We start from the raw sequence: 14792 nt of genomic DNA, 5'->3' as shown, positions 1-14792 counted from the left end.
AAGAGAAAATTTTAAAAGCAGCAGGAGAAAAGAAAACCATCACATACAAGGGAGGCTCCATAAGATTAAGTGCTGATTTCTCATCTGAAACCATGGAGGCAAGAAGGCAGTGGTATGATATAGTCAAGGTACTAAAAGAAAATAATTTCCAACCAAAGAATACTCTACCCAGCTAAACTAGCATTCAAAAATGATGGAGAGTTCAAAATATTCACAGATAAACAGAAATTGAAAGAGAATGCCAACAAGAACCCTGCCCTTCAAGAAATACTAAAGGGAGTTCTGCAGGAAGAAAGAAAAAAACAGGAGAGGCAGAGTTGGAGGAGAGTGTAAGAGCAACAAAAAAGGCAAAAAGAGAAGGAAAAAAACAAACCAAATATGACAAACACAAGTCCAAACAAAATATGACTAACAAATAATTCCTTGAAAGTAATAACACTGAATGTCAATGGATTAAACTCATCTGTCAAAAGATTCAGACTGGGAGATTGGATAAGGAAATATGACCCATCTATATGCTGTCTACAAGAAACACATCTTAGACCTAGGGATTCATGGAGGTTGAAAGTGAATGCTTGGAAAACAATCTTACAAGCAAACAATAACCAAAAAAAAAGGCAGGAGTAGCTATATTAATATCAGACAAAATAGACTTTAAATGCAAAACAATTGTGAGAGACAAAGAAGGATACTACATATTAGTGAAAGGGACAATCTCTCAAGAAGAGCGAACAATCAAATATTTATGCTCCTAACAAGGGTGCCTACAAATACGTGAGGCAAACACCAGAAAAACTAAGTGAAAGAATAGATGCCTCTACAATTATAGTGGGAAATTTTAATACACTACTATCAACTTTGGAAAGAACATCTCAAAAGAGAATCACTAAAGAAACAAAACTTTGAACAGTATATTAGAGGAGCTGGATCTAATAGACATATACAGATCATTACACCCGAATATAGGATATACTTTTTTCTCAAGGGTACATGGATCATTCTCCAAGATAGACCATATGCTAGGCCACAAAGAAAGGCTCAATGAATTCAGAAAGATCGAAATCATACAAAATAATATCTCTGACCACAGTGGAGTGAAGCTGGAAATCTGCAAGGGCCAGAGGCCCAGATTTCACACAAAGATATGGAAATTAAACAGCACACTCTTAGAAAAACAGTGGGTCAAATAGGAAATCTCAAAAGAAATTAATAACTACCTTGAAACTAATGAAAATGATAACACAACATACCAAAACTTAAGGGATGCAGGAAAAGCAGTACTGAGAGGGAAATTTATAGCCATAAATTCATACATCAAAAAAGAAGAAAGAGCAAAAACTGAAGAACTAACTGCATATTTGGAGGAATTAGTAAAAAAACAACAAAGTAACCCCACAGGAAGAAGGAAGAAAGAAAGAACAAAGATAATAACAAAACTAAATGAAATAGAAAATAAGAAAGCACTTGAAAAGATAAACAAAACCGAGAGCTGGTTCTTTGAGAAGATCAATAAAATTGACAAACCTTTAGCGAGACTAACAAAAAAAGAGAGAAGATGCAAATACACAAAATAAGAAATGAGAAAGGAGATATCACCACTGACCCCAAAGAAATAAAGATTATCATAAGAGGATACTTTGAAAAACTATATTCCAACAAAAATGACAATACAGAGGAAATGGACAAATTCCTAGAAACACATAAGCAGCCTATATTGATGAAAGAAGAAATTGATGATCTCAGCAAACCAATCACAAGTAAAGAGACAAATCAGTCATTAAAAACCTCCCAACTAAGAAGAGCCCAGGGCCAGATAGCATCACAGGTGAATTCTAAAAAACATTCCAGAAAGAACTAACACCAATCCTGCTGAAACTCTTCCAAAAAATCGAAACAGAAGGAACATTACCTAACTTCTTCTATGATGCCAACATTACCCTAGTACCAAAGCCAAACAAAGACACCACAAGAAAAGAAAACTACAGACCAATTTCTCTAATGACCCTAGACACTAAAATCCTCAACAAAACACTTGCTAACCATATTCAACAGCACATTAAACGAATTATACACCATGACTAAGTGGAATTCATTCTGGGTATGCAAGGATGGTTCAACATAAGAAAATCAATCAATATAATACACCATATAAACAGATTGAAGGAAAAAAATCAAATGATTATATCTATAGATGCAGAAAAAGCATTTGACAAAATATAGCACCCTTTCTTGATAAAAACACTGCAAAAGATCGGAATACAAGGAAATTTTCTGAACATGATAAAGAGTGAATATGAAAAACCCACAGCCAACATCGTTTACAATGGTGAAATCCTAAAATCCTTCCCTCTAAGATCAGGAACAAGACAAGGATGCCCACTATCACCTCTTCTATTTAACATTGTCTTAGAAGTACTTGCTCGAGCACTGAGGCAAGAACCAGATATAAAAGGCATTCAAATTGGAAAGGAAGAAGTCAAAATTTCATTATTTGCAGATGACATGATCCTATACATAGAAAACCCTGTGAGGTCTACAACAAAGCTCCTAAAACTCATAAATGAGTTTAGTAAAGTCGCAGGTTATAAGATCAATGAGCAAAAATCAGTAGCGTTTCTGTACACCAATAAGGAGCAAGCTCAGGAGGAAATCAAGAAACAAATATTATTTACAATAGTCAATGAAAAATCAAATACCTAGGAAGAAATTTAACTAAAGATGTAAAAAACTTATACCCAGAGAACTACACAACACTGTTCAAGGAAATCAAAGAAGACTTAAATAAATGGAGAATATTCCCTTTTCATGGATAGGAAGGAAGACTAAATATTATTAAGATGTCTATCCTACCAAAACTGATGTACACATTCAATGCAATCCCAATAAAAGTCAACACAGCATTCTTTAAGGAACTAGAAAAACTAGCTATCAAATTTATTTGGAAAGGAAAGAGGCCCCGAATAGCCAAAGACATATTGAAAAAGAAAAACGAAATTGGAGGAATCACAGTACCGGACTTCAAAACATACTACAAAGCTACAGTAGTGAAAACAGCATGGTATTGGCACAAGGAGAGACACACAGACCAATGCAACCGAATTGAGAGTTCTGATATAGATCCTCATATATATAGTCATATAATATTCAATAAAGCCACCAATCCCTCTCAACTGGGAGACAATGGCCTATTCAACAAATGGTGCCTGAAGAACTGGATATCCCTATGTAAAAGAATGAAAGAGGATTACCATCTCACACCTTATACAAAAATCAACTCAAGATGGATGAAAGACCTAAATAGAAGAGCCAAGAGCATAAAGACTTTGAAAAGCAGTGTAGGGAAGCATATACAAGACCTTGTACTAGGAAATGGCTTCATGAACTTTACACCAAAAGCACAAGTAGCAAAAGACCAAAAAGATAAATGGGACTTCCTCAAAATTAAAGTCTTCTGCACATCAAAGGAGTTTGTCAAGAAAGTGAAAAGAGAGCCTACACAATGGGAGAAAATATTTGGTAACCATACATCTGCTAGGAAACTTATAACCTGCATATGTAAAGAACTCCTGTATCTTGAAAATAAAAAGATAAACAACCCATTTAAAAAATGGGAAAAAGATTTAAACAGACACTTCTCCAAAGAAGAAATACAAATGGCTAAAAAGCACATGAAGAATGCTCCAAATCTCTAGCTATCAGGGAAATGCAAATCAAAACGACAATGAGATACCATCTTACTCCCATAAGATGGCAGCTATGAAAATGCTGGAGAGGATGTGGAGGAATGGGAACACTCATCCACTGCTAGTGGGAATGCAGAAGGATCCAGCCATTCTGGAGGACAGTTTGGTGGTTTCTCAAAAAAATAGCCATAGATTTGCCATATGACTTAGCAATTCCACTGCTGGGTATATACCCAATAGAACTGAAAACAAGGACACAAACCAATATATGCACACCAGTGTTGATAGCAGCATTGTTCACTATCGCCAAAAGTTGGAATCAACCCAAATGCCCATCAACAGATGAATGGATAAATAAAATGTGGTATATACATACAATGGAATGCTACTGGGCTTTAAGAACAAATACACTACAAACACATGTATTAACATGGATGAATCTCGAGAACCTTATGTTGAGTGAAGCAACCCAGGCATTGAAGGACAAATACTACATGACCTCGATGATATTAAATAAGTAATCCAAGCTGCCTCAGAGAGCTAGAGACTGGATGATAGGCTTACAGGAAATTGGGGGGTAGAGGAAGGATGTAAGCTGACACCTACATGGGTGAAATCTATGATAAGCTGGAGGTAAGTATGTGTACAAGGAAGAGATAAAATAGGGGCATAGGGTTACCTTTGGGTGGGGCTTTGTGGGCTTGAGGGGGGCTAGGGATGGGAGGATGGGTAATATTGCCCACGAAATTGGAGGGAGGATGGGGCAACATACGAACATAGGAGATTGTCAGGTATGTAGTTGAGAGTATAATGCTGAGAAAACCTTTTCAAAAATATAATAAGGAAAGTTACCTGTTTAAGATGCTTAAAGGGGATAATCTGACCCAGGACAGGCTCCTAGGGAATATGTGAATGCTCATTTTGCCATAGTGGGTTACGTCATTGGATAGAGACCCATATAATGAGAGTGAAGGTATACCCACATCCTGGGGAGGACTGATGCCCTCAAATAGAGGGAATTGTATCTCTCAAGAGAAATGGTGGCTCCCAGTGCATTAGGGCAGTTGAGCATGTCAAGCCCTTAACACTGTTGCAAGTGTCTCTGAACATGGCCCTTTAAGCAATGAAAATTGACTGTCACTGTGGGACCTAAGGGGAGGGGGAAAGAAGTGTTGAATAGATGGAACCAGTGTAACTGTGTGGGCAATAGAAGTGTTCCACAAGAGTACGCAAGGATGGATATAAAACATGTAAAATTACACCAAAAATATATAGGGGCTGATAGGCTAAAATGTAAATCATAATGTAAAACATAAGGTAACTAAAAATTTAGAAAATTTTATAGTCTAAATTATAAACCACAATGTAAACACAAATGTTACCTTGTTTGAAAGCTATTGTCTCAATATCTGTACATCAGTTTCAGTAAATATAGTATGAATATGTAAAAAGTTTATTGCTGTGGAATTGAAAAGGTTTTATGTTGGATATGTGGGAGTACTGTATATCGTATATATGAATTACTGTGATCTAAAACTCTTGTGAAGATAAGCTTAATAATTAGAAAAAAGAAAAGAAAAAAATAGGACATAGATACTGAGGAAAAGACGGAAGTAGTTGCCTTGCCAATTTGCATACAGGGCAACACTTATTGCAGTGATGGAAGGAAAAACATCAAAAACAAAGCTTTTGCATTTTTAAATTTTTTGTTAACCCAATTTATTTTACCATAATTTTTCCAAATTAATATGTATTCTCTATCTAACCTTTAAACTCATCACTATATTCCCTTTTACTATTAATGAAATCTGGCAATATATTGGGCTTCACTTTTCAGGAAGTTTTGGATCACAGAGAGGTTCAACAATGGCAGCGGAGTACTGGTGTGGGATGTTATTGATAGGGGACACATGGTTGGCAGGTAATTCTCCAGGGCATATATCCAGGGTACATAAAAATGTTTGGATATTTTCATAGTGGATAAATTAAAAACAACAACTGAGGGAGTGCTGAGTTCCTAGCCAAGGTAGCTCTATCACAGACCCTAAAGGAACAGCAACAATCCCCCAAGTGCAACAGCAAAGACCAAAAAAGAATGAAGGTCTAGCAATGAGCCCTTGATACTAATGACTGTGCGTATCAGCCTGTGCACCTGAAATAAGAACATGGCCTAGAGCTGCAGGGTGTCTAAGAGTTACCTCCTGAGAGCCTCCGTGTTGCTCAAATGTGGCCAGTCTCGAAGCCAAACTCAGCATGTAAATGTGTTTTGTTGTCTTCCTCCCAGTGTGGGACATGACTCCCGGGGATGAGCCTCTCTGGCACCAAGGGATTACTACCAAGTACCAGCTGATGATGTAACTAGAAAATGACGTTGAATAAAAGGTTCAACTCGGACCAGCAGAATATCTCAGTCTGCTTATAATACCAGGAGTTAAAAATGCTTTTTGACCTGAATCAAGGGGGAAATGGAAAGGACAAATGAGTTTATATGGCTATGAGTCTCCAAAAAGAGCCAGGAGGTTATCAGAGGGGTTGCCCTTATGCACACCTCAGCAGAGTCCCAGAGACAGATAAAGTAGATACAGCCCTGGGTATTGGTTCTTCTGAGGGCTGCAGAGACCCACAGGTTCTATGGCCATGGCAGATAGAGTTCAGTGCCATGTTAGTTGTCCCTTCTCTGGAGTTTGTGTTTCTGTGAGATGGAGCTGGACTCAGATGCGATCTTTTTTCTCAAGCCTCTCCTGTTACTTTTACGAGAACTGTAGTTGGTGCTGGGGTTTAATATATACCCAGGGGACCTGATTCTCTGGACTGACCATATGATAGCCAGACCCTGAGCTGCAACAGACTTCAGCTCCTACACTCTGGTTTATTGGACTTACCACATTCAGCTAACATGGTGTTGAAGAAGGTCAACCACCACACCATGGAGCTAAGAGTGCCTACAACTGAAAGCAGGAGGATTGCATCCAGAATCCATATGGAATCTAAGCCCCTCTTGATATAGATGTGGAGTGGACACAGCCATTCCAAGGTCCACAGGATGGAGGAATAGAATATGGATGACAGTGGACTTACTGATACTCTATTCATGAACTATTGTGATTAGTAATCAAAGAAAATGTGGCATTGGTGTGGAGAAAGTGGCCATGGTGGCTGCTGGGGGTAGGGAATGGGAGGAAGAGATGAGATGTGGAAGCGTTTTCGGGGCTTGGAGTTGTCCTGGGTGATGCTGCAGGGACAGTTACTGGACATTGTATATCCTCGCATGGCCCACTGTATGGAACGTGGGAGAGTGTGGGCTATGATGTGGACCATTGACCATGATGTGCAGCAATGATCAGAGATGTGTTCACCAAATGCAATGAATGTCTCATGATGATGGAGGAGATTGTTGCTATGTGGGGAGGAGTGGGGTGAGGAGGGTAGGGGGTATATGGGGACCTCATATATTTTTTGAATGTAATATTAAAAAAATAAATACAAAAAAAGAATAAGATTAGGTACTTATTAATTCAGGAAGTCATAATTTGGAATGTAGAGGGGAAAAGGGCGTTAGATGAGTGGGCTTAACCAATAATTCAGACAAGATATAGTGATGAATTTATTGAAAAACAAAATCCTTCTTCCTTAATTTTCTTATTATGCCTTATTAGCTTGAGGTTAAAAAGAGTCTCAAGATGTCAAATGATATGACTCAAAGGAATATAAGTTTTCTGGAAGCCATGGTTTGATTTGTTTCTAATATTTTTTTTAGAAGTTAGAGTATTAAAACCTTTAAGGAGCAGATTGTTCATTTTATTTGTCATATCTATATATTAACTAAAGAACACAAATAAAATGATCTACTAGAAGTCATACAAGTAGTTAGCAGTGGAACTGATGTTATAAACTAAGCCACTGACTCTTTTCTCTTTAATATAGCTACAAGCTTAAAAATTCAAGTTACTAAAAGGTTGTAAAATGAAAACAGTCTTTTTCTCACTTCTGTATTTTTTACCCTAATTCCTTCTCCTATTCCTTTACTTTGATTCCAGTATACACATGCTTTTTTTTAACAAACTACCTTGTTCCATAATTCTCCACATGTCAAAGAGCTAGAGAGACATTAAGTTTTTTGTTTTGTTTTGTTTTTCTGTCTGGTTGCGTCATTGTCTTTTTGGTGCATCGCTTAGATGGCCTCTCCGTCCTGCGTGGGGACCTGTGCTTCTCCTCCACTCAGGTCTGGGACGCCTTTTTTCTTTTTTTTTATTTGGAGGTCCCGGGGATTGAACCTGGGTCTCCCATATGGTAAACGGTAGCTCAATTGCTTGAGCCGTAGCCGCCTCGTGAGACATAAGGTTTTGCTCTTAGTCTGAACTTGCTGATCATTGTGCCATGACATACTATTGTGGACTGAATGGGTTTTTAGATACACTAATATATCAAGCCCCTTAGCCTTCTGAGCAGTTGTGTAAAGACTTGCATACCTGGAGTTTTCAGACTATTTTACTCTTATCCTAGAGCAGCATTTTCTATTACCCTAGTACCACTGTGCAGTTACTGTCATTCTCTGTGTGTATTATAAGGTGAAAAAGATTGGGGAATCACCATTCTTGCTGACCTGACATTCTCATGAAATAAGATATTATAATAAGTTAGTTTCTTATCTTTTCTATAAAAAAAGAGTTTTGAAAGTGAAGACTTAAAAGAAAATCCTGTTGTTGTTTTTTTTAAAGATTTATTTATTTTATTTCTCTCCCCTTCCCCCCACCCACCCTGGTTGTCTATTCTCTGTGTCTGTTTGCTGCATCTTCTTTGTCCGTTTCTGTTGTTGTCAGCGGCATGGGAACCTGTGTTTCTTTTTGTTGCGTCATCTTGTTGTGTCAGCTCTCGGTGTGTGTGGTGCCATTCCTGGGCAGGCTGCACTTTCTTTCGCGCTAGGTGGCTCTCCTTATGGAGCGCACTCCTTGCACGTGGGGTTCCCCTATGCAGGAGACACCCCTGTGTGGCAGGGCGCTCCTTGCGCGCATCAGCCCTGCACATGGGCCAGCTCCACATGAGTCAAGGAGGCCCGGGGTTTGAACCGCGGACCTCCCGTGTGGTAGACGGATGCCCTAACCACTGGGCCAAGTCTACTGCCATATGTGTAGTACTTTTATGTCTTCTTAGTGAATTAATCCTTTTTAAATTATGTAATGTAAATTATGTAAATATTCTTCTTCTGAAGTCTTCTTTGTCTTAAATTAATATAGCCATTCCATATTTTTCTGATTAGTGTTTGCATGGTGTTTCTTTTTCTATCCTTTAACTTTTAATGTGTCTTTATATTTAAAATGGGTTTTTATAGACAGCATATATTTGAGTCATGTTTTTTTATTCAATCTGACAATCTTTGACTTTCCGTTTGTATTTAGACTGTTTTTAAAATCAAATTGAAGAAATTGTTGATTGATTAGCTGGATTAAAATCTTCCATTGTTACAGTTGTTTTCTGTCCTCCAGTTGTTTTGTTCATTCTGTTCTTTGTACCTTTTTTCCTTTTTTCCCCCCCTGATTATATTCATTCTATATCATTTCATTTTGATTTCCCTATGAATATATACCTTTAATCACAGTCTACCATCAGATGTTTCTTTGTAGTTTCAAATATAGTATAAGGATCTTATAGCACTATAATTCCAGTTTCCTGTCTTTCATGTGCGTCTGTCCTATGTTTTACTTTTGCATATGCTGAAACAATATATACTTTGTTTTTGGTTTAGATAGTTTTCTTTATTATGAATAAAAATTTTAAAAATATATTTTAGGTTTACTTTCTGGAACTCGTTTCTTCATATGGATTCAAGTTTCTGTCACTTCAATTTTTTCCCTGGAGAACTTCTTTATCAGTTCTTGTAATACAGTTCTGCTGGTGTTTTAATTTCCTAGGCTGCTCAAGCAAAGACCATGAAATGCATTGGGTTAAGCAATCACAGTTTGAGGCCGGAAAAATGTCCACATCAAGGTTGTTATCCAGTTGATGCTTTCTTCCCCAAAACTGTAGTTTCCTGGGGCTAGCTGCCAGTAATTCTTGATCCTTAACCTGTCACATGGCAAGGCATATGGTGGTGTCTCCTTGTCTCTCCCTTCCATTCCAGCTTCTGCTAAATTTCAGTTCCTTGCTTTTGTGGCTTCTTCTCTCTGTTTCTGAATTTCATTGTTTATAAAGTACTCTAGTAATAGGATTAAGTCCTCTCCTGACTGAGGTTGGCCACACTTTAACTAAAATAACTTCAACAAAAGATCCACTTTCAGTCAATTCACATCCTGAGTTGTTTTTTTTTTTGGTTTGTTTTGCTTGTTATTTTTTGTTGTTGTTTATTCGGAAGGCACTGGTAACCAAACTCAGGACCTCCCATGTGGGAGGCAGGCACTCAGCTGCTAGAGCCACATCTGCTCCCCCAAAGATATTCTTAATTTCTGTTACTTTAATATTTCTTTTTGACTCTTTATTCTTGTTTTCATATCTCTCTTGATATTGTCTATTTGTTCATGTGTGTTTCCTACCCTTTCCACTAGAATCTTTTTATCATATTAATCATAGTAATTTTAAATTCCCTGTCGGTCTTTCCAACATTTGCATTTTATGTAAGTCTGGTTCTGTTGCTTGCTTTGTTGGTTATTTCTTGATTTTATTGGGATGGCTCATAATTACTGATTGAATGCCATACAAGTGTAGAATAACAGAGACTGTGCTAAATAATATTCATATGCCTATTTTCTGTCAGCCCATTATCCTGGGAGGTTGAGTCAATCTAGTAGAGAGGGGAGTTGGCTTTGCATTTTCTTATTTACTATGGTTACCTTCAGTGCACCACAGACTTCAAATTCTTTTGACTCTATATTATATTTAGGGTAGGGTCTGTGTTGCTTGAAAGGGGAGAGAGATAGTTTGCAGTGTTTCAGCTTCATGTTCAACTTTCTGCCTTTCTTCTGTTCCTGTACCTCTGATGGTTCTCTTTCCACATTTTTGGTTCTTTCAGTCTTAGAGACTGTTGCTATCTTGTTTCTCAGTGCTCACTAGAGAAAAAAGCAGGACTTGTAGTTTCAGTCTAAGCCAGGCCTTTTTCACTAAGCCTCAAGATTTTGGTTATCCTGCCCTTCCTTCCCATGGCACCCACCTTCATATCTTTGGAGGATTCCATGTGGAAGGGAATATTCTTCCATATACCTAACTGAAGGGGACTCTAATAGTCTAGTCACAGGAGGGTTTCTGGTTCTTACTGCAAGTGTAGAGGGATTTTAATTTAACTGTATCCTTGGAGCATTGGGTCTTCACCTGTCTCCTGAGGGTGATGTAGTTTTCTGCCCTTTCCCCTGTGTCTTAAAGCTTTTCTTCTAAGAGGAGAGTAATTCTTGTGGGGCTTTGGGCCTTTCTTGCACTGGAAGCTTTCTCCTCTTTCAAGCTTTCTCTTTTCTTCTGCCCTACTTGCTGTCTTTCTCATGAGTTCCCATTGGAGGCCCATGAATTGCCTGAAAGTGAGTGTGGACTCTTTTGGGGCTATAGCTGTCAGGGAGCCTATGACTCACATTAGCTCACAGTTAGCTTTTAGTAATTAACTTAAAATCTTGGTTGAAGTCTTCTTAACTTTCTTGTATGGTACCTGATGTCTGTTTTTACTGTCCTCTTGTCCTCTATCCTCAGATGAGCTAGTCAGTTCTCATGTTCTATCTCCTTGATAGTGCCTGTTTTTCCTTAGATTTAGTCCACTTGGTTGTCCTTTGAATTCAGATCTCTATTGGTTTCAAGAAAAGTTATGAATTTTGTAATTTCTGCATTTTTTGTTGTTGTTGTTGTTAGAGTTCAAATGGCCTTCTTCCCAGGCAGAAATGGAACCTCTAGACTCTCTTCAGCCTCATCATGTACCTAAGCCTTCAGAGATTGGAATTAATTGGCGTGTTGATGGCTTTTCAGCTCCCCGTCCTTTCTTCTAGCATTTAGGAGACTGGAGAAAACTGTAAACTAAGTTAGTTAGTACTCTCTCCATCTTTCAGAATTTTCTTAACAATTCACATCTGCTTTTATCCCCACTATTTCTTAAACTGGTATTTCAGAGATTGAGATTTTAAACCATTGTAGGTAATTCTTGGTTGGCAATTGAGATAGATATTCACAAACTAATAAGGAACAGAAGTATAGAGATGAGACCCCTCTTTTAGGTACCTTTTCAGGTACCTCAAATCAAAAGAAATAAATTTCAGTAGGTACAGTATTAGTAGAAGATAGTATTTTTCAAACTTTTTTGATAGTGACCCAAGAAATGCATTTAAGGTGACTGTCAGTCTGCAAGTATACACACTAACTGAAAATATTTATGCCAGTATTTTTTCTTCTGTTCTCTGTTTAAAAAATTGCTGAGCCAGATCTACTGAACTGATTTCATGATCTAAAAAGAGAGCTGCCACCACCAATTTAAAAACTTTGCAGTCTAAGTTCTACTAAGGAATTAAAATTGTTTCCTCATTTGTACTTAGCCCGAATGACTGAAAATTTTCCAAATATGTGTTTTTTCACCTTTTTGCTCTATTTATTTTTGTGCTGAAGGCACATCATTTCAGCAATGAATTCTAAAAATTTAATTTTTCTCTCTTTAAGGCTGTTTATATCACTGGGAAAGAAGTCTTTAGCTTCAAAATGATTTCTTACATGGATGCAACTGCTGGTTCCGCATATATGGATATGAACGTAGTTGACATTCAGGTTAATTTAACTGTTGGCTGCATTGAAGTAGTTTTTGTCACAAAATTTCTATATTCTATATTGGTAAGTATGGTAATATTCTATTTTTATTTTTATACTGGTTGTAAATTGCTGTGTATCAAACATAGATGAAGAATAACAAGAATTCTTGTCTTGAATTTTTTTGCATGATTTTTCATTTTTTTATGGGTAACATTTATCAGAATGACTAAAATGTATAGTGGCCTATTTATATAATACCACATGGGAATATTCCAATTAATTGAAATATATATATTAAATATTAAAAATATTAATCACATGTATGTATGTTAATTGAATCCTTCATTTTGTACATTGTTGATTTAAATCTTGGTTTTACCTCACTTCTCACTCTAACTTAAAAAAGCTTAGTATATAATTGAGTTTTGTTTTGGCCTCAGGTCATCATTAAGAAAATTATTTTTCCTCTTGTTTTTCTCTTGCTGTAAACTGACATTTTTTCCTGTGAGTGGCATACTTGTCTCTATGACTTCAATATTTATTCCTCTATAATGCTGTCTCCAATTGTTTTTGTATAGAAACAACATAATCAAATGTAAGGATCTAATGGAATAAGTATGCCAACTATGGCAATAAATACTAGCAAAGAGAGTAAATATATATTTGCATATATTTGGAGCATGTATAATCCTCTTTTATTATTTTCTAATTTCAAGTTTATTCAGAATGAGGTTTCTGGTTTCATTATCTTTTTAATTGAAGTTGAAATATGGTTTTTTTCTATAGTTGTAAATTCTTTTTTTGTACACAGAAAAGTAAAAATGGACAAGTATTTCTTGCCTGAATTATTTTATAATTCATAACCATGTTATTGATTGCTTTCTTGATAGCTTTATACTTCGAAATTATTTAATATGAAATGTCATTTTTTTCCTCTGAACATTGAAATAACTATAGGTAATTATATTTTATGTCATTGTAAGTTTTTTCCCCTGGAAATGAGAACTTAGAATACTTGATTTAGAGTTCTTGAAGAACCCTACTTTATATTTTTTTATATTATAATATGTATATATATTATAATATGTATATATATAATATAAAAAATATATTTTTATGGGTAACATTTATATATGTATATATATTATATATTATAATATGTATATATTATAATATGTGTATATATGTATAATATGTATATATGTATATATTATAATATGTATATATATAATATAAAAAATATAAAAGCTTTTTAAAATTATTTTTTGTTTTAGAGAAGTAGGTTGCAGAAAAATCATGAATAAAATACAGAGTTCCCTATATACCACCCTATTATTAACACTTGCATTAGTGTGGTGCATTTGTTATAATTGATGAAAGAACATTTTTAAAATTGTACTGCAATACAGTCCATGATTTACATTAGGGTTCACTGAGTTGTACAAGCCTATGGATTTTTTTTTTTTTTGAATTTTTAATTCTAACATATTTACTACCTAAAACTTCACTTTTTTAACCCTACATTCAAATATATAATTCATTGCTGTTAATTACATTCTGTAGGCTTTTATAAACAACTTTCAAATGGCTAAACAAGCCTTGACTGAGGCAACTGTTCAGGCAGCAGGAATGGCTGCTACTGGTGTAAAAGAACTGGCACAGAGGAGTACCAGAATGGCATTGGATGTTAACATCAAAGCCCCAGTTGTGGTCATCCCACAGTCTCCAGTTTCGGAAAATGTTTTTGTTGCTGATTTTGGACTAATTACAATGACAAATAAATTCCATATGATAGAAGAGAACCAGAACAGCCCTCCACCTGTTATAGATTTGATAACAGTAAAGCTGAGTGAAATGAGACTATACAGGTAATCTTCACACAAGTATATATTTATGGTGTAATCTTTTTTCTACCTTGTTTGCAGCTAAGTCTTCTGTTTACAATGGAATTTTATTTTATCATTTTATTATAATTGCACTAAATTTTTCGGCTCCCTCTCCAAGTATTTTTTTGGCTACTTCAATTTTAGTCTGATAGCTTAAAATCCTGAAAGTGTTTTGAAAATTGCTACTCAGGTAATGAGGAAAACTATACAATTTATTATTTGAGGAAGTTTATTTCTACTTTTTTTGTAGCTCTTTATGAACTATCAATCTATAGAAGAGATGGGGGACTGTAATATACTAGATTTCTTCATTTTGCAAACACAGCTTACCAGCTTATCAGTTTTGTGCTGTGAATTTGATGCTCTAAAATTTTTTAAAAGTAAAGAGTACAATCTTATGTAGTCATTGAGCGTTAGATTAGTAATTAGAGAAATAAATGACTATCCAGATAGTTACAGAGCTTGTTTAAAAAAAAAAATACATATATATATATATATATATATATATATATATACATAC

General features: G+C 35.9%; 1 protein-coding gene across 6 annotated transcripts in view; it reads left to right on the top strand.

Moving 5' to 3' along the window:
• The window catches only part of VPS13A (vacuolar protein sorting 13 homolog A), a 293093-nt gene that overhangs the window by 111478 nt on the left and 166823 nt on the right, over positions 1-14792 (top strand). For all 6 annotated transcript variants that reach the window (XR_011649379.1, XR_009186770.2, XR_009186769.2 and 3 more), the window contains exons 32-33: positions 12300-12467; positions 13950-14254. Coding sequence is in view for 3 of the 6 variants with exons in the window: in XM_058301627.1 (XP_058157610.1) it covers positions 12300-12467; positions 13950-14254 (473 nt within the window). In the remaining 3 variants the exon portion in view is untranslated. The remainder of the gene's footprint in view (positions 1-12299; positions 12468-13949; positions 14255-14792) is intronic.

This window comes from Dasypus novemcinctus, chromosome 8, assembly GCF_030445035.2.
Source record: "Dasypus novemcinctus isolate mDasNov1 chromosome 8, mDasNov1.1.hap2, whole genome shotgun sequence".
In the NCBI taxonomy this organism is placed as follows: Eukaryota; Metazoa; Chordata; class Mammalia; order Cingulata; family Dasypodidae; genus Dasypus; species Dasypus novemcinctus.
Note: the sequence above shows the minus strand (reverse complement) of the source record. Positions and strands in the feature narration are given on the sequence as shown.